Below are 18,301 nucleotides of genomic sequence, written 5' to 3'. Positions count from 1 at the left end.
GTGGAGGAAGTGGTGAAGAAGACGTGGGTAAATGGTTCTACTTTGGGATTGGCTGGTTTAATTATGTTTAGTCTATTTTTGTTGTTGCAACATCGAGTGGGCTTTTTTTCTATGAGTGGTGACTGATGTTGTGGGATGAGGGTTTGTAGAGATGACATGGAAGGCATCACTGGAGCATTGCCATTAGAGCATTGAAGCAAATGCTAATTGGGAGATATTTGACTGGTTCCAAAAAGTTTTCAATTGCAGCTGGATTTCTCTCTTTTGACGAGGCCTTCTCTGGACGAGTAGTGAAATGCCTGGGATGTCTCGAATGAGGATAAACCATCTACTACGACCAATGAATACCCTAGGGCTTCTGGTCACAATAACCCTTAGTAGACATTCCATACAATTAGAACTGCCCTTTTATCTGTCAAGCTTTCCCCCATTACTCTTCCATTTTCGTGTCTGTTGATTCTGGGTCTTCACGGACAAACAACACATTATTGCACCGTATAAAGATCTCGCCAATCAACTCCTCCTTCTTCTCGTCGCCTTCTCGAAGAATCTCGTACGTATCGTCAAGCTGCAAGTTCATGTAATTGTCTATGGCCACAAGCGTACCCTTGTACTCCATCTTGTTCCATTTCAACCTGACAATGACTTTTTTGTTGAGAAGCGTTTTGAGAAACGGCTTAGGGTTTATGGGTTGGAACTGGGAGTTAGTAGAAGAATGGGAAATCTGGTTTCTGGACTGACATACCGTTGACATTTGGAGATGTTTAGGAAGAAGAGTAGTTGATAGTGCTATATTGGCGATGGATGTGCAGGAGATACATTAGTAGGCCCTTTGCAGCCACCTTTCCAGCCTCCCAATTTCCAGAAAAAAACGTCATAAACAGAAGGAGTGAAGAGGACTGATCCTTCTTTCTAATCTTGCCATTAACGCCTCCAAATTTGATAATCTTCCATCAAACTTGTACCATCCACTTGGTGCTTCCTGCACGCTTGTCTCAGTGGACAGACAGATACTACTTCAACAAGTGTAAGCCTTCAGATATCTTCCCCAGAAATGTCTTTGGCGACGGTTTTCGTTATCGGTACGCTTGTACGTGTGGTTGTGCCCACGTTGTTTCCTCAGATTACCGATGCTTTGGCCTCAACGGTCGAAACCTCCACGCCCATTGATTCCTTCAGATCTATCCAAGAAGCCTTCTATTTGTTGAAAAATGACTTGGACGTGTACGACGGTGGTATTGTTTACCATCCTCCTTTGCTTGTGGCGGTGTTGAACTTGGTGAACGACGTTGTGCCCGAGCAGTTTGTCTATATCGTGTTCAATGTGTTGTATGCGTTGGTTGACGTGGGCATAGCGTGTAAGCTTATACGAATCAACGAATGGTACCATCAACATCAACAGAAGAGAAGCAAGATCGAGGGTCTGCCATTTAGTTCCACGTTTATTGCTGCTTTCTACTTGTTCAACCCGCTTATGATCTTGACTAATTGGTCTCATTCTACAGCCACCTTCTCGTACTTTTTAGTGATTGAGCTGGTGGCTCAGGTTGTGGTGGATTGTAACCCTTTTAGGGCTATGATTGCTCTTGCTGTGGCTGCATACTTGTCGTTGACTCCAGCGTTCCTTGTGGTTCCTATCATTGCACTCGCGTACACGGTGTCTCCAGAACGCGATTTGACGAGAATTGCTGTTCAAGGCGGTGCTATTTTCTTTGCATCTTTGGCAACGTTGCTTCTTCTTTCATTTGTGCTTTCGGGATCGCCTGATTTCTTATACCAGTGCTACGGCAATGTCTTGTTCTTCGACAAATTCTCGCCAAACATGGGTCTCTGGTGGTACATTTTCACAGAAATGTTCGACTACTTCACTCCATTATACAAGGGTATTTTTAACTTGTACCATGTCATTTTCGTTGTGCCAATCACGGTGAGGTTCTTTGAGAGAGCTAGCGAACCACATCTTGGAGACTGCTTTTTGGCGGTCGTCATGGCCCACACATGGCTCTCCTTCTCGAAGTCATACCCTATTATTGGAGACCTAGGCTTTGTGTTGTCCATGTTGCCTATTTTCAAAAACACCGTGATCCCACACACCAAATTCATGCTTATCAACGCATTGATGCTTATAGTGTGTTTGCTTCTAGCGCCCATCTTCTACTACTGTTGGATTGTGTTGGGTAATGGAAACTCCAACTTTTTCTTCAGTATGAGTCTCATCTGGGGTGGTGTCTATGTCATTATTTTCCTTGACTTCATCTGGGGTCGTCTAGTCTTCGACTACTGCCAATCACATAACATCAAGGACAAGACAAACCTCCGGTTAACGCAAATCTAGCATCAAAGAAAAAAAAAAAAAAATAGCAAACGGATATAGAAAATTACTAGAATGACGGAAACTTGTTTGTAGAAGTGGAGTAAATGAGCATCCACCAACCCTTTCTCTGTAAGAGTTTAGCTTCATTGGCGCATATACTGATGCTGTTACCATGTACCTTTTGAATCTTCGATGCAATTGTGTTGGAACAAATGGCTTTTTGTTTCTTGGAGTTTTTAGTGACAATCTACATTTATATTAATTTTTCTGTCAATTTTTTATTTAACCTTTTCAGCTCCATCTCCTACTGGTTTACAGTTTTCCAGTGTATTACGCACCTCTAGAGAAATCGAGTAAACTCATCAGCCCACCATAAATACGTAAAGCCAAAATTTACGAAAACACAAAAACCCAAAGAGACGAAAATACTCGATTCAACTCCCATTCCTCTTTACACCTCCACTGGCTTCAAAATGGAAGGTTTATTCGACGCCTGTTAATGGCTGCAAATAACGTCCTGCACAATACATCCACACCACTCCAGCCAGCCCTTCCTCTAACCCAACTCCAACAACATAAAGCACACCTTCAAGATAATTCCAAACATTTACTCACCTCCTACCAGCCATCACAACCCCACCAGCACAGCATGGAAAGACCTGGGAGTGGTGATTCTGTATCCCACCTGCATACAACACCCAGCCAATCATGGGTACTGAAAATCGCATTGAGCAGTAATCGAAAAAAATCCAAACGGTTACCACAGCCAAACCTACCTATCCTTCAATAACACCCTCCATGTTGTCTCGTGCTTCCGCCCGTGCTTACAGCACCGCCCCTGTGAAATTGGTGTCCAGAGACGCCCCAGGTAACTTGACCACTTTGCTGGTGAAGGTCAACAACGCTGGTTCCAAGGCTGGCAAGATTGGTGTGGCCCACCTCTTGTCTAAGTACGCTTTCCTTAACAACGAGGTTAAGTCTGCTTTGCGTTTCACCAGAGAGTCTGAGCTTTTGGGTGGTAGCTTCTCTTCTTACGTCACCAGAGACGCCATTGTGTTGAACACCCAGTTCTTGAAGCAGGACTTGCCATACTATGTTGATGCTTTGGCCAACACCTTGCACAAGCCTCTCTTCAGACCTCACGAGCTTGTGGAGACCGTCATTCCAGTTGCCGAGGCTGAGGCTGGCGTTGCTCACGGTTCCACCGAGTTTGTCGCTTTGGAGCACTTGCACGAGTTGACCTTCAGAAAGGGTTTGGGTAACCCCTTGTACTACGATGCTGCCTCTACTGTGTCCTTGGACGATGTCAAGAACTTCGCTTCTGAGGCCTACACTCAGGGTAACGTCTCCCTTTACGCCTCTGGCGCTAACGAATCCGACTTGGCTAACTTCGTTGCTGAGTCTGCTTTCTCTGTCTTGCCTCCAGGCACTATCAAGTCTGCTCCTGTCAAGACCTTCACTGGTAAGGAGGCCAGATTCAGAAAGGGTGGTGAGTCTTCTGCCCTCATTGGTGTTCCAGTTGCCAAGAAGGACTTTGCTAAGTACGAGGTCTTGTCTGCTGCTGCCGGTACCTCTGTGTTGAAGGGTGCTGCTTCTCCATTGTCTAAGATCCCAGGTGCCGACTCCAGATTGTACAAATACGAGGACGCTGGTTTGTTTGTCGTTGCCGTCACTGGCCAGGACGCCACCAAGGTCGCTGAGGGTATCAAGGCCGCCAAGAAGGCCGTTGAGGGCTTGAACGCCTCTGCCTTGTCCACTGCCACCAAGGCTGCTGAATTGTCTGTTGCCTTGCAAGACTCCTTCGAATATCCTCACAACATCCAGATAACCGCTGACAGCGCCAAGGGCGCCAAGTTGGGCGCTTTCAACTACGTTGCTGTTGGTAACACCGATGTGTTGCCATACGCCGATGAGTTGTAAAGTCAGAATACACCCCATTAATAACGAGCATATTCCATCAAATCACCCCCACGACATCCTAGAAAACCGCAGACTTTATCACTCTGCATGGACTAAATAAGCATAAAGTTTCTTCCGTGTGAAAAAAATACGCCTTGTAGAAATTTGTATGGTACTGTACACAAGCGCTCTTCCTAGGAAAGTGTTTTTCAAGATGATGAGAAGCCAAACTCACCAAATAACCACATCAACAACTGAAATCATGTCGGACGTTGAGGAGCCCTACAACGAAGCCCCAGAGAACTTCGAGGATTTCGATGCTCCAGACCATTTTTCAGATGACGATTTCGCCGAGCCCGCTGGCGCTCAGGATGGTGAAGATGTGGCCATGAAGGCTGAAGATGGCAGAACCATCATCAACGGTGGTTTCAGCGAAGCTGACGCCCAGACCAGAGTGAAGACCGCCAGAGAATTGTCTATACCTAAGGAGGACAGAACCACGACGCCATACATGACCAAATACGAGAGAGCCAGAGTTTTGGGTACCAGAGCATTGCAGATCTCGTTGAACGCTCCAGTTTTGGTTGACATCGAGGGTGAAACCGATCCTTTGCAGATTGCCATGAAGGAGTTGGCTCAGAGGAAAACGCCTTTGGTTATTAGAAGATACTTGCCTGATGGTTCTTACGAGGACTGGGGTTGTGACGAGTTGATCCTCGATCAGTAAACACAAGAGGACGGGAAGATAATTTCACGGCTTCATGTAAAAGGCCTTAGTTGGCACTTAGCATATTGTAATATAAGGAAACAGTTTAGCGGAACTCGAGATGAGTAGTGATATTATAGAGGATATGTTGTGGTACTTCAAACACATAATGCCATAAAAAGTGATAGTTAAGTGGATTCGCTGGAAGAGCTTCAGCTCTGGCTGGCAGCGTTCACCTAAGTCAATGGTCCATATTGTAAGCCTTAACTATTGTCTGTTTAGAACTAAAGACAAACTCCAGGTCGTCTTCATGCTTAAACGAAACTTGATTGAGGTGGGTTGGATGCAGCCAATTACTTCGCTTTCAAAACCTTCTGGTCTGCTGTCTGGTATTGAGCAGGCGTAGTCAAGACACGGAATTTGGCATTAATAACCGTACCCTTAAGACCCTCTACCTCGATCGCCTCGGCTAGTATTATAGCACAATATCATACACGACAATTTCACTTACATCCCATCACCAACCAGGCGAAATTAGTGACATAATAGAAACTCCAAAACCCTACTCGATGTACGCATCGAGCCACTTTTCAGCCATAAACACCTTGGAGCCGTCCATCTGTTCAGAAACAAAGCCCTTGGTGAGCTTATCAAACGCAGACCGAGAAAGCCTATGGTCGCCAGAACCAATTTCTCCCAATTGCACCGAACAACAAGCCTCTTTCAATTTATCAGCATCGATCTGAACAGGCGTCTGCAGCGGGTCTTTGGCGAATACCTTGATCGCATTAGATATCGTAGTTCTATCGTCAACCTTAGAAAACTCTTCAGCCATGATTTGAGAAAACTGAGTGAAATTCACCAGCTCGTCACCTCCAAGCATCTCCTTTAGCTCCTTATCTGAAGGTACCGGTACACCCAAGGTCTTATGGACATTGACCAAGTCAGAAGTAGTGATCTTGGAATCTTTCGAGTCACTGTCGATCAATAGAAAAGCGTTCCTTATCTGAACCTTCTGGGCATTGGAAAGAGCACTAAGATGCAGCATGTTTTGTCTAAAACTCAGTAGAACCTGACGTGTTTGGTCCTCGTAGATCAAGTGTTGATGTTTATCGCACCGCGAATACTACACTAGTAAACACTATACTATGGAAGAGGAAACCCTCTACAACCAGCCCATAGTGCTTGACAATGGGTCTGGAAATATCAAGGCTGGATTTGCCGGCGAGGAAAAACCCAAAGTTCATGAACCAGCGATCGTGGGAAGGCCCAAGTACCAGAAGATCATGGCTGTGGCTCTGGCTGATGAGAACATCTCCAAGTACAACAACATAGAGGCGTATGTGGGGAACTCTGCGCGGCAGAACCGAGGTCTTCTTCGACTCAAGTACCCTATTGAACATGGTATAGTTAACGATTGGGAGGATATGGAGCGGTTGTGGCATTATACGTTTACCAAAGAGCTTAGAACGGCGCCTGAGGAGCATCCGCTTTTGGTCACCGAGGCGCCGCTTAACCCGAGAGCTAATAGAGACCACATGTGTCAGATCATGTTTGAGACGTTTAACATTCCGTGTGTGTATGTGTCTGTCCAGGCGGTACTTTCCATATATGCATCGGGACGTACTACTGGAGTGGTGCTTGACTCTGGAGATGGAGTCAGCAATGTTGTGCCCGTGTACAACGGGTTTTCGTTGCCTACGGCGATAAAACGTATGGATGTGGGCGGAAGGGATATTACTGACCAATTGGCTTTCCAGGTGAGACAGATGCTGGGGATAAACCTTCTGTCGAGCTCTGAGCTTGATATCGCAAGACAGATCAAAGAGAAGTGCTGCTACGTTTCAAAGAACCCTGATCGAGACGAGCAACTTTATTCAGGAGTGACGTATTCCCATTTTATGGGCGGGTCGGCTGCGGCAGCGTCCTCTGGAGCGTCTACTCATGATGGTATGGACCTTTTTTCCAGTTATAAGCTTCCAGACGGGCACACGCTACAACTAGGACTTGAACGGTTCCGGGCGCCTGAAATTCTCTTCAACCCTCAGCTTATCGGCGACGAGCTGCCTGGAATAGACGAATTGTTGGGGATTTCCATTGCTAAAACGGATCTCGATCTACGGCCCACATTATACCAGAACATCATTTTATCTGGAGGCACTACGCTTCTTCGTAACTTTGGTGATCGTCTTCTTCACGAACTCAAGACCAGCCAGGCTAGCCAAAGCAACTCAAGCATATGGGCCAACAATCGAAACGTTGGCAGAGATACCAAAATGAAAATCAAGATCTACGCTCCGCCAGAGCGGAAATACAGCACATGGATAGGCGGGTCTATATTGGCCAGTCTTTCTACGTTTAGAAAAATGTGGGTCACACAGGAGGAGTACGCTGAAAACCCCGACTGTGTCCACAAGAAATGCATGTAATTGGATCAGATGCAATAGTATCTGTCACCGAAGTCGCCCAAACCTGGAACGATGTACTTGTCGTCATCTAACTTTTCGTCAATACCACCAGTAATGATTCTCACGTCTGGGTACTTGTCGTGGAATGCCTTGATACCTTCTGGGGCAGCTAACAAGTTCAAAAAGAGGATACGGTCCATCTTGACTCCTCTGGACAACAAAACCTCAACGGCCATCATGGCACTGCCTCCTGTGGCCAACATAGGATCCAAAAGGAACACATATCTTTCACTGATATCCTCAGGAAGCTTCTCATAGAACAACTTGGGCAACGCGGTCTCCTCGTCTCTTTGAATCAAGATCTTACCGATTCTCACAGACCTACAACAGTCTCTCAAACCCATTTCCATGGATTCGCCAGCTCTAACGATAGAGACACCGCAGATCTTACCCAAAAACTTGGAGCCGTTGTACTTGTGGCCGCCGTGACACTCAATGACGGCTTCTTCCACTGGCAACTGGTTGAGACCTTCTTCAACCAAGAGACGGATGATTCTGTCTGAGTAAAAGACAAAGTCACCACGCTTGGTCAGCTGGTCTCTGATGATGGAGTACAAACCTCGAAGCTGGTTTGTTTGGGGCAAAAGAATGACGTTTTTGCTAACTTGGTTGGGCACAGACATGGTTGAGGAGGAATGTGATGTTTGATGTTTCTGCGATGAGTTAAGCGCGATGTCCTGGAGAGAAGATAACAGATAAGGTGATGTTGGGGGATTTAAGCGAACAGACATGGGTTGGGAAAAAAAATAAAGAAAGTTGAGTAAGAAGGTTAGAGGCGTCTGTGATGGTCGGTTTGGTGAAATTCGTATTGTCAGGGGCCTTCGGTGGCTGGAATGGGACCATACGATTCCAGAGACAATGGTTGCAAAAGCCACTCTAGGGAAGAATCGCAGGCACGAAAGGAAATTGATGTTGGCGAAGTTTATATCTTTGATGGAAGGGTTTTCTGGAGTGAAAAGTGACGGTCTCGGGACTCCATTGATGTTTTTGACCTCTAGAAGTACCGGCCTAGCTGGGATGCAACATAGTGATTTCCGTACCATACCAAGAAAAGACCTTAGAGGTGCTACACCTCTCTTCGCTCCTCCAGGATATAAAGGGCCAAACCAGCTTGCTCTTGCTTCGTCAATGTCATCATCTACCGTGCATCTTATGAACTTATATCTCAAGCTTTCTGGCGATCGTCACCAAACAAGCACTGACAGCCTTTCTCCTACCAACTTTGGCCAGTCAAATATAAATGACACTCCATTCACCTTAAAACGTCACCAGACACTTTCCAACAACGTTTGTAGACCAGAATGCACGTTTCTCCATCACTTCTGCCCTTCCTTTCGACCCTCCCTCTTCCTCCCTCCTCTACAAATCCACCCAACGTATCGTCATTGAAATTGTCGTCTTTTATACACTGAGGCCCGTGGGGATCCACTCCTTCAGAGCTTCAAATTCCCACAGCACCCCGATTATTCATGGCTTTTTCTAATCTTATAACTGTTCCTCAGACCGTCTTACTGCTCCACCACAAACGGATTCTCGATGCTTTCCGTGCCGTCCAACGGCGAAAGCGTCAACAACAGCGGTCCTCTCACCACAACAACCTTAAACTCTCTGGTCTTTTCCGTCAAAATGGCCTCGTCCTCTGGGTCTCTGAGCTGCTCAGTCACATCCTCCAACACCAAGTTCATCAACTGGTCAAACCCCTTCAAAACTCCAACCACCTGTCTCCCACCAATGAACTTCACAACAACCTTCTCGTCTCTGTACTTGTTCAAGTCCACAATGGCCTCCTTCTTGGGTCTCTCTTGTCTGCTCATGTACGTTGAACGTCCACCACGATTCTCTCTGTGGTCGCCTCTGTCTCGACGATCATCTCGGTCGCCTCTGTCACCTCTATCTCTCTGGTGCCTGTCGCCTCGATACTCTCTGTCTCGACGCTGATTCTGCCTTGGTTGGCTCATGATGTGTAGTTACAGTGTGAGTGAGTTTAGTGAAGAAAATGTTGTTTGTTCGCACCACACACTCCACCAGCTACTACTCTTTCTACCACAACATGGACTTATCTGTGTACATTACGTCTGATCTTACTGCTTCAGAAAGGAGGATTTCTCCTCAGTGGCTGGTTGAATACTTGTTGCAGAGATTGGAGCAAATCACTGGCATTGAGGCCGCGTACCAGACTCTTCACTATTACCCTATCAAGACGTCTAATGAGTATAGTACTATCCATGAAGCTGGACTGAAGGATGAAAGAGACGTTTCTGAGTTGGGCGTTGCTGGGTACTCGAGAATACACGTTATAGATACGGACCCGAATTCAACGCTAGCGGCGTTGGAGGACGATTCGGCTGGGTTCCAGCTCTCTGAGGAGGACTATGCTAAGAAGAGCAATACCGTGCTTCAGTGGAAGAAACAGAACCAGCTTGGTCGGTTTGATCCTAATTTTGATGACCAGCAGAGGTTGCTCCAGGAGGAGAACGAGAAGATTGCTGAGGATATTAAGGTTGGCAACAGGTGCAGAGTTATCAATATTGCCAGTGAGAGGAGAGGCGTGGTTAGGTTCGTGGGAAAGATCCAGGAGCTTGACGAGGGAGAGAACTACTGGGTAGGCATTGAATTTGACGAGCCAGTGGGTAAGAACGACGGTCTGATTGGCCAGCTTCGTGTTTTCGAGGCGAGAAAGAACCACGGCAGTTTTGTCAAGCCAAAACAGGTAGAGGTTGGCGATTTCCCTGAACTTGATCCGTTTGGAAGCGATGAAGAGGAGATTTAGGTGGTGGTGAAATTTAAGGATCAGGTTTAGCTCCAGGCATGTTCTTCATGATTGACTCCAGGTGAGTCAGGCTCGAGATGAACGACAGAAACAGATACTACTGATTGGATCCTTCCATGGGTGGTCCTGACTGGTGCAAAGGTTCACTGGAAGGGGCCTAAAATAGGGATAATGACCAACAAACACAGTACCTGAGCTAATCAGACGAATTCCAGGACTACAGCTTTCCAGGTACTAACTATGATGGCATCAAGCGGCACAAGGTTCCGTTCAGCAAAAATCTTCGTGCCCAAGAACTTATCCCACCTTACAGTAACAGGCAATTTCCCATTTCCTGACAGCTTCAGACATCAACCACCCACCTTTCCATTGAACCCATATCAAACTGGTCCTCGCTTGATGGCTGCGAAATTTGTCATCCATACATAGCCCACCAAGGCAACCCAACAAGCGACTTATAACACTACAACGAAAGCCTGGACAAGCTCCAGAATCCTCCAACTGAATCTCTGAGACATCGACAAACCCAAAACCTGCCTTTATTCTCTTCCCACAACCTTCCACGGCCCATGGAAGCCGATGCTCTGCACCATCTCAATGCCAATCCCAACATTGTGATCTCCTACAAACTCTACCCAATTTGGCTTAAACCAGCTTCCACTCCACCAACCTAATTCGTCCAATCCACATCTTCATCCTTCCTTCCATGGAAATATGTGGAAGTTCCAAATGCCTCAGTTGCCTTCCCAGTGCGTGCGAAACGAACGAACTAATCGGGACTTCGGCAACTTTTCCATACTACTACCACAACAACCCAGTTACGTTTAAACCATGGATCTCGAACCACAGACACAGCCTGTTTTCAACTTTATCTTCAAATACGTCGACCAAGACCAGTTCAAGAAATACTTTCGTCTTGTGATCATCGTTTGTGTTTACCTCTTTTTCAGAACATGGTACACCAACTGGGCCAAGACCAAAGAGATTGCCGACAGAATCGCCGAAGACAATAGACTTGCAGAGGAGAAGAAGAACCAGAAGGAGACGGAAACCACAGAGAAGTTTGAGGAGTTGGATAAAGAAGCTTCCACTTTTGGCTGGGGTAAGGCTACGAGAAGAAACGTCAAGCGCCAGGAACACGTTCTTAACGAGGCTGCCGAGAGGCTCAGGGAGCAGGAACAATCGACCTACGACGCTGCCGAGGACCACGACATTGAGGATTTGTTGGAGTAAAGTACATAGCATTAGATTCATTTGAGATGTTGATGTAGTAGTGGGGGAGGTGGAGGAAGGCCAAAGGCTGAGAATGGAGATAGATATGAAACCAGAGAAGCCAGGGAAGTTTAAGGTCGATGGAAGAGGATTATATGACCGTATTAGACTTATTTGGGTCTTTCTTTGGTGGTGCTGTTGGTGGAGTGCTTAAGTATGAGAGCGCACCAACCCTCCGCCATTTCCGCCACGCCAGAAGCAAGAGGAATTCTAAGTAGCCAGAAAGTATCTCCTTAAATCCAACCTTTTAATGAATATATTAAAAATCAAATTTACAGGGCTGGTGGGCTGGGGGATCCATTTTTCCTGACCAGATCACGTGATTTTCCACCCACCAAAGTCTGCGATGAGATGCCATAATCAAAAAAACCCACTAAGCTCCATAACACCCACACACAGCCATGGCAGGAGATCCCTTTCTTTCAGACCCTTCCAAGAAAAGGAAGAGGCAAGCCAAAACCACCAGCACAACAAAGAAACAACGCCCAGCTCCTAAGAATACTGCTCCCCAGGGCCATGATTCAGAGATCTCCAGCGACTCAGACGTTGATCCAGCTGACATGTCCAGCAATGACGAAGCACCAGCCGCCACCGAGGAAAGAGAGCTTGATTCTGACGAAGAGTTTGCCTCGGAAACCGCCGCCGACAAGCGTAGAAGACTCGCCAAACAGTACTTGGAGAACTTGAAGGAACAAGAACTAGCTGGAGACGAGTTTGATGGTCAGGAATTGGACGATGACCTTTTGGCCAGAAGATTACAAGACGATGCTGCCGAAGGCAAGGGCCACGCATACAAGCATATTGCAGAGAAGATTGAAAAGCAGCTTGACCAGATTACCAGAAGCACCGCCAGAGTAGGGTCCAAGAACCTCACTGCAGTGGCCGTGAAACATCCTTTTGCATACACAGTCTCCAAGGACATGGAGCTCATTAAGTGGAATGTTGGCGGGAAGAAGCCACAGAGAGTCAAGCACACGAAGGGCGGGCTCAAGTTCTTCAATAATAAAATACATCACTGTGACCAGATTAACTGTGTTGCTGTGTCTCCAGACGGCAGGTACGTTGTCACGGGTGGAAACGACGCCAGACTTATAATATGGTCGACGGAAAACCTTACGTGTTTGCGTGTTATCGATACCAGAGCTGCAGTTAATGCTATTACGTTCAGAAGGAACTCAGACCAGTTGTTTGCAGCCTGTGCTGATCTTAGAATCAGAACATTTTCTATTGCCCAGCAAGCACAACTAGAGATTCTTTACGGTCACCAGGATAATATCACCGATATCAGCGCATTGAGCCGTGAAACGTGTGTTTCTGTCGGGTCCAGAGACAAGACGGCGATGTTCTGGAAAATCGCAGAAGAGCTGAGGTTGACTTTCCGTGGTGGTGACTCTACAGACAAGAAAAGAAGGCGAAAGGATGACGATGGCCCACAGGACGACAATGAGCCTTTCCATATGGAGGGTTCTATGGAGGTTTGTTCCATGGTTGATGAGTCTCACTTCGTCACTGGTGCAGACAACGGTAACATTGCTTTCTGGTCGTTGGGTAAGAAAAAGGCTTTGTTCACGCAACGTCTAGGCCACGGGCTCATGCCTCAGTATAAACCATCCCAGGCCAGTGCTGAAACATCTGAAGACGTTGCACAGTTCCAGATTCCTGACAGACAACCATATTGGATAACAGCCATCCACTCTGTTCCATATACCGACTTTTTCATCACAGGATCATACGATGGAGAACTAAGGCTATGGAAGATTGACAAGGAGAGATTCAAGCGTTTCTCGCCAATGGGTGTTGTTGGAAACGTGAAAGGTGTTGTGGTGGGCATTGATAGCTGTGAGCCTCAGAAAGATACACAGTTGACCATCTTAGTGGCCACGAGTAAAGAGCACAAGTTTGGTCGGTGGTTGGGTAAGGTTGAAGGCGCAAGAAATAACTTGACCGCCTTGACCTTCGATATTTAGCATATTAATCGCATGAAGAATGATAGAATCCAGATGTAGCTAATTTCGTTTCTACAAATGTCTATTAAATACCCTTTGTTTCTATAATGCTAATGCAATTGCGCCTAGAAGGCGGCTTCATCGTCCCCATCGTCTCCAAGATCATCATCTCCACCATCGAAGTACTTCTCGGCGTTGTAATCGTCATCATCGTCCTCTTCGTACTCATCGTCGTGATCTTCTTCCTCGACATCTTCCTGCTCTCCCTGGTTAGCAGCTGGAGCAGCATCTAGGTCTTCAGCTAGACTCTTGAGCTTTTCAAGCATAGATTCCGAGCTCTCCTTTTCAGATACATTGAACTGCTTGAGGCCTCCATCGGCCTTGTATGACGATAGAAGAAGCTTCTTCTTCAGCTTGGAGATGCCCATGACTGAATAGAGCTCTTCTGGAAAGAACTCAAGCTGGTATGGGTACTCATCGATCGATCTAGACACCTTCTTGCGTTTTTTGAACCGATCCGAGTACCTTTGAATAGGCTCAGACTCTGTTTCCTTCAATTCAGGGGCGCCAGTAAAGAAAGGGCCATCATACAAAAGTCTGGCGAATGCTAGGGACTGTCTTGCTACGTCTTCTTCGTACTTTGACAAGGGGCCATGGACAGGGAGCTCCAAGGTAGCTTTTTCTGTGGTTTCACCCTGTGATAGAATGTCGGAATAGTCTAGCCCAAAAGGCAAGAGCATCCTTCCCGAGGACTGCTTTCTAAAGGACATATTTGACGTTGGAGTGGTAGGTGATGGGGTTCGAAGAGAAGGCAGAATTTTGAGATCAGGCACGGGACTGGGCACGTGTGGCATGTGACAAAGCATGTGATACATGTCACGTGCTTTCTAACAAACTTCACAGATTTGATAATGGCACCTGCTGGATGGGTAAAACAAAGGTGGTACAAAAGGGGTGATCAGACCAAGACGAGGAGCTGCAGAACTTACAAAAAAAAAGGTCCCGTGTTGGGTGATTTCTTGAGAGAGTGTGACTTTCTCAGAGGGCTTCAAGGGAAGAGTACATGATGGTTGCGAAATCTGGTAATTCCTACCAAAAGGGTGAACAATCCAAAGTTACGTAGATCTTCAGATTTGCCATGAAAATCGTCCAAAAAAAAAAAAAAAAGTACCCTTTTGACCATTGAGACCCCCGTCAAAGCCATAAATTTAGTTCCGAAAGACAAACTCCCATATCCTCCAGCCGAGCCACGCTTGGCCTTAAAAGCCATCCAGAGTTAGAAAAAGGGCTACTAATGGTTGCAAAAAAATGTCGCAAGTCCCGTAAACCACCCAATGCCACTGATAAGCCTAGCCAGGGAAGATTTGTGGGTAGATTTGGATAAAGTGGTGATTTTCAGTGGACACGGAGTGGACGGAGAAGAAGACGATAAGTTGCTACTGTGGAGCTGGAGGTGTCTGGTAATAGGTTGGCAGGAACACATGGGTAGTGGTAGTGGTAGTGGTAGTAAAAGCATGATTGCTGTGGAAAAGCAGTGCATGTGTGTTAATACAGCTGTAAGGAGGAGTTTGGGGAATTGGATACAAGAAATCTTGGAATTGTGGAGGTTTGGATGGCTCTTTCAGACGCTTTGCTTGGCCAGGGCAGCCAGCTCCAGGTAGCCAGCTTCAGGTAGCCAGCTCCAGGTACCTTATTCAGACGAACTCTCGTTCGTACTGATTCCCTTCGTGATGTCCTATTTTATAGGGCATCTGATATTCCAACCACCACTCTCCACCTTCTTTCCTTCCCTCCTTCCAACAACCCAGAAGGCTCTTATCTTGGATACATTCCGGCGGCTCCGTGACTCGTTCGTTTTGGCGCCACACAGTGAAATCCCCGGCACGTCTGGAAACACGCTGATAGGGTGATTTCGAGGGAAGGTTCGGAATCTACGGTACCAAGGGTGGAAGTGACGGCAAGAGGAAATAGCAGGCCCCTGGTGTTTGAAGTGACGGTGAAAGAGCTGTTGAACCCTATCAGGGGAACAAATCTTACTTTGTGTTCCTGAAAAATAGCAGTCACAAAAGCGTAACACAAAAATAAATAAAAAAAAAGAACCTTTCTGGCCTCAGTCGGATCCGGAGATTCCAACGACTTTCTTGCAATTCTCCCGGACCTAAGACAAACGCCGAACCCTGAATCCATCGCAGAACCAACCGAAGCCTTGGCGTAGTGCCATTTAGATATCCCGAGAGGTCCGAATAAACCTAAATTGGACCTTTCTGTATACCCAAGCAACCCACCACCACACTGTAAATTCTAGCCCTCTCCTATCACCACCCCTTCCATCCCTCTGCTATCAGTAACCACCAGAAATTGCGTTCTGACGATGACGCCCATTGTGCTTGGTGCCATACGAGTGGTCCAGTTTCTTCAACAATAGGCCCATCTCACCAGAGTCCATAACACCCAACCGCCACACCCAAGGGACAGTGTTGACAAAGAAGAAGAAGAAAAACGAAGTCAACTCAACCTCCCCATCGTCACTTCCACCATCCTTCATCCTCGGTTCCACCAAAGTACCGTTTCACTATTCCTCGGCGTTCCAGTCGCCGCACGTCAAGAACCAAACGGCTGCAAATCGCCAACGGCCGAATCCCAAATGTGTAATTTCCCTGGCCATACTAGCCAGTCAGAAATATACCCTCCCTGGGACTTGCCTCCCTGGAACCGTATTGTGACTCTTTGCACTTTTCACCAGTCCGCAGTCGGACATGTCGGTCCAAAAACCACCCGATGGAAGAGATAAGAAAGTGAGTGTCTAGAAATAAAAAAAAAAAAAATACCAAACACAGCTAGTCCACGTTTTCTCTGCCAATTCCAATCCCTACCAAATTCATCTACCCCTGGTTATGTCCTGGAATCCCCAGCTTCTGTCACCAGACGCAGGTTATGATAAAACAATACACTGCCGGCTACCACACTAAGCCAGGCCCCAAAGGCGAAGGCAAAAAAGAGTAGTACTACCTGAACAGCTCCTTCGAAGGAGTGTTCTTCCCCGCTTTTCCCACCCAGCAATATATAAAGCCCACCTGTTTCCCACTTCTTTTTTCTTTCCCGTCTCCTTTTCCACCCCCTATCTTTTAGCTGCCACTTTTTTGTGCCCAGCCTGTCAAAAGGTCCCAGGGCGCATACAAAAACAGCGCTCCGGCATCGAACCCAGGCTGCATTTTGGGAAGCCACGGCTTTCGCTCACTATATTAAGGAACCGACATCACACGAGGGAAAAACACCAACTTTTGTTCTTTTCCTTCTTTTTTTATAATAAAGAGTTGACTTTCTTAATATGATCCCGTTGGTCAAGCGTGCGGCCCTTGGGGCGCTAGCTCCGCTTGTCTTTGTGGTGCAGTTTTTCATTCGGGTGTTTTGGCTGGGGCTTAATGAACGGTCTGTTTTTACCATGCCATTGAACTTTTTCATCAACTTTTCGCCTGTTTTTATATGGCTTTTGATTTTTAAGAACGCCGGGCTTATTCCTAAAGAGATTCGCCCTCCTATTCACGTTTCCTTGGCTCACCACGTTGAAAATGTGCTTTTTGACGTGTGGGCTAACCCTGTCTCGTCGCTTGTTGGCTTGGCCGCCATTACTGTCTCGGCTTGGCTTCTTTATGTGAAAGTGTACCAGGAATCGCCTTCGGATGACCTGGACCGTTTGGAGAGACAGCTGCTGTCCCTGACACCGTCGTTGTTCTCGGATGAAGACTTGGAGATGGTTGACTACGAGACGCCTAAAGCGCAGTTTGGCGAAGCCTTTGTGCCTCCAGACTTCCAGGACCACCCTAAAATCGGCTCTTTGCCGTATCTTCCGAAATTCACCCAGCACGATGCCGTGGAAAACGCCACTGCTATCAACCGGAAACTCAAACGCCACATGGCCGAACGCGGTGCTCCGTCTCCGTTCAACTGCTGGCCTATGGTGCCTCCAGCTCTTCTAGGTGCTTCCTGGCTCTTGCTTAACCTTGACGCTTCCCTCGCTTCTAACATTACCGAAACTAAGGACACTATCGCTTGGTTCAGTTACGTGATCGGCCACTTCTGTGTGCCTCTCTTCACGGCCATATGGCTTTATGTCTTCCACGCCCCTGGCGCTCTCAAATGCTTCGGTTTCGCTTTGGGCGCTCAAAACATTGCTGGTGTCCTTACTCACCTCGTCTTCCCTAACGCTCCTCCTTGGTTTATCCACAAGTTCGGCGACGATGCTCACGCCGACTACGACACCTTGGGCTACGCTGCCGGCTTGACCAGAGCCAAGTTCTCCACCGGTACTCACCTTGTTAACGACGGTTTCCACAAATCTCCAATCGTTTTCGGTGCTGTGCCTTCTTTACACTCAGCCATGGCGGTCATCTGCTTTTTCTTTGTGTGTTACTACTCAAGATGGATCTTCGCCAAAGCTCTTCTTTTTGCATTTGTTTTTTGCCAATGGTGGGCCACCATCTACTTGGACCACCACTGGCGCATTGACCTCTTTGTCGGTCTCCTCTATGCCATTGCATCCTACACGGTGTTCTACAAATGGTTGATGCCTCGTGTGGACCTTGAATTTGCCCAAGCCAGGCTACATTACGACTTTAATAGGGGCTCCACGATGGGCATGAGAGTATTCCGGAACACAAAATTCCAGAACTTCTTTGACCCGATGGCATAATCATCGGGTCTGGGAACGCATTGCATGAGATACAACTTTTCAATTTGACATTTAAGCATTAAGCATCAAAAAGCTTCTCTCACCCCCTGCGTCATACATGATCACCGGGGTACATGATGTAGCCTGGTTTCTGTGTCCAGTAGCATGGATACTGTAGTAAACGTGCATCCCAAGGTTAGTAGTTTACGAGCTTCCGATAAGGGGGCACTGTCTTGGACTTTAAGGTTTAGCCGTCA

At 47.0% G+C, this 18,301-nt stretch overlaps 13 protein-coding genes across 13 annotated transcripts; 8 read left to right on the top strand and 5 right to left on the bottom strand. All coding sequences in view use genetic code 12, as the record gives it.

Moving 5' to 3' along the window:
* Nucleotides 1-430: 430 nt before the first annotated feature.
* Nucleotides 431-754, bottom strand: CXQ85_004593 (mRNA splicing protein; the record flags this gene model as incomplete). Its single annotated transcript, XM_025488207.1, has 1 exon — nucleotides 431-754. The coding sequence occupies one exon, from the start codon at nucleotides 752-754 to the stop codon at nucleotides 431-433; it is 324 nt and encodes a 107-aa protein (XP_025342869.1).
* A 300-nt stretch (nucleotides 755-1,054) lies between these two features.
* CXQ85_004592 (GPI-anchor transamidase subunit) lies at nucleotides 1,055-2,335 on the top strand (the record flags this gene model as incomplete). Its single annotated transcript, XM_025488206.1, has 1 exon — nucleotides 1,055-2,335. The coding sequence occupies one exon, from the start codon at nucleotides 1,055-1,057 to the stop codon at nucleotides 2,333-2,335; it is 1,281 nt and encodes a 426-aa protein (XP_025342868.1).
* A 777-nt stretch (nucleotides 2,336-3,112) lies between these two features.
* On the top strand, nucleotides 3,113-4,234 carry QCR2 (ubiquinol--cytochrome-c reductase subunit 2; the record flags this gene model as incomplete). Its single annotated transcript, XM_025488205.1, has 1 exon — nucleotides 3,113-4,234. One exon carries the CDS (start codon nucleotides 3,113-3,115, stop codon nucleotides 4,232-4,234), a length of 1,122 nt encoding a protein of 373 aa, XP_025342867.1.
* A 241-nt stretch (nucleotides 4,235-4,475) lies between these two features.
* RPO26 (DNA-directed RNA polymerase core subunit) lies at nucleotides 4,476-4,940 on the top strand (the record flags this gene model as incomplete). The annotated part of the gene is made up of 1 exon (XM_025488204.1): nucleotides 4,476-4,940. The coding sequence occupies one exon, from the start codon at nucleotides 4,476-4,478 to the stop codon at nucleotides 4,938-4,940; it is 465 nt and encodes a 154-aa protein (XP_025342866.1).
* Nucleotides 4,941-5,481: 541 nt separating this feature from the next.
* On the bottom strand, nucleotides 5,482-5,967 carry CXQ85_004589 (uncharacterized protein; the record flags this gene model as incomplete). Its single annotated transcript, XM_025488203.1, has 1 exon — nucleotides 5,482-5,967. The coding sequence occupies one exon, from the start codon at nucleotides 5,965-5,967 to the stop codon at nucleotides 5,482-5,484; it is 486 nt and encodes a 161-aa protein (XP_025342865.1).
* A 100-nt stretch (nucleotides 5,968-6,067) lies between these two features.
* On the top strand, nucleotides 6,068-7,314 carry ARP1 (actin-related protein 1; the record flags this gene model as incomplete). The annotated part of the gene is made up of 2 exons (XM_025488202.1): nucleotides 6,068-7,265; nucleotides 7,307-7,314. 2 exons carry the CDS (start codon nucleotides 6,068-6,070, stop codon nucleotides 7,312-7,314), a joined length of 1,206 nt encoding a protein of 401 aa, XP_025342864.1.
* Nucleotides 7,315-7,353: 39 nt separating this feature from the next.
* FUR1 (uracil phosphoribosyltransferase) lies at nucleotides 7,354-8,010 on the bottom strand (the record flags this gene model as incomplete). Its single annotated transcript, XM_025488201.1, has 1 exon — nucleotides 7,354-8,010. One exon carries the CDS (start codon nucleotides 8,008-8,010, stop codon nucleotides 7,354-7,356), a length of 657 nt encoding a protein of 218 aa, XP_025342863.1.
* An 885-nt stretch (nucleotides 8,011-8,895) lies between these two features.
* CXQ85_004586 (Sm-like protein) lies at nucleotides 8,896-9,345 on the bottom strand (the record flags this gene model as incomplete). The annotated part of the gene is made up of 1 exon (XM_025488200.1): nucleotides 8,896-9,345. One exon carries the CDS (start codon nucleotides 9,343-9,345, stop codon nucleotides 8,896-8,898), a length of 450 nt encoding a protein of 149 aa, XP_025342862.1.
* A 92-nt stretch (nucleotides 9,346-9,437) lies between these two features.
* Nucleotides 9,438-10,157, top strand: CXQ85_004585 (uncharacterized protein; the record flags this gene model as incomplete). The annotated part of the gene is made up of 1 exon (XM_025488199.1): nucleotides 9,438-10,157. The coding sequence occupies one exon, from the start codon at nucleotides 9,438-9,440 to the stop codon at nucleotides 10,155-10,157; it is 720 nt and encodes a 239-aa protein (XP_025342861.1).
* An 831-nt stretch (nucleotides 10,158-10,988) lies between these two features.
* Nucleotides 10,989-11,390, top strand: CXQ85_004584 (uncharacterized protein; the record flags this gene model as incomplete). The annotated part of the gene is made up of 1 exon (XM_025488198.1): nucleotides 10,989-11,390. One exon carries the CDS (start codon nucleotides 10,989-10,991, stop codon nucleotides 11,388-11,390), a length of 402 nt encoding a protein of 133 aa, XP_025342860.1.
* Nucleotides 11,391-11,830: 440 nt separating this feature from the next.
* On the top strand, nucleotides 11,831-13,396 carry RRP9 (Rrp9p; the record flags this gene model as incomplete). Its single annotated transcript, XM_025488197.1, has 1 exon — nucleotides 11,831-13,396. One exon carries the CDS (start codon nucleotides 11,831-11,833, stop codon nucleotides 13,394-13,396), a length of 1,566 nt encoding a protein of 521 aa, XP_025342859.1.
* Nucleotides 13,397-13,500: 104 nt separating this feature from the next.
* On the bottom strand, nucleotides 13,501-14,145 carry RPC31 (DNA-directed RNA polymerase III subunit; the record flags this gene model as incomplete). The annotated part of the gene is made up of 1 exon (XM_025488196.1): nucleotides 13,501-14,145. The coding sequence occupies one exon, from the start codon at nucleotides 14,143-14,145 to the stop codon at nucleotides 13,501-13,503; it is 645 nt and encodes a 214-aa protein (XP_025342858.1).
* Nucleotides 14,146-16,817: 2,672 nt separating this feature from the next.
* CXQ85_004581 (phosphatase PAP2 family protein) lies at nucleotides 16,818-18,065 on the top strand (the record flags this gene model as incomplete). The annotated part of the gene is made up of 1 exon (XM_025488195.1): nucleotides 16,818-18,065. The coding sequence occupies one exon, from the start codon at nucleotides 16,818-16,820 to the stop codon at nucleotides 18,063-18,065; it is 1,248 nt and encodes a 415-aa protein (XP_025342857.1).
* Between the last annotated feature and the right edge of the window lie 236 nt (nucleotides 18,066-18,301).

This window comes from Candidozyma haemuli, assembly GCF_002926055.2.
Source record: "Candidozyma haemuli strain B11899 chromosome Unknown H_2014730914, whole genome shotgun sequence".
Taxonomy (NCBI): Eukaryota; Fungi; Ascomycota; class Pichiomycetes; order Serinales; family Metschnikowiaceae; genus Candidozyma; species Candidozyma haemuli.
Note: the sequence above shows the minus strand (reverse complement) of the source record. Positions and strands in the feature narration are given on the sequence as shown.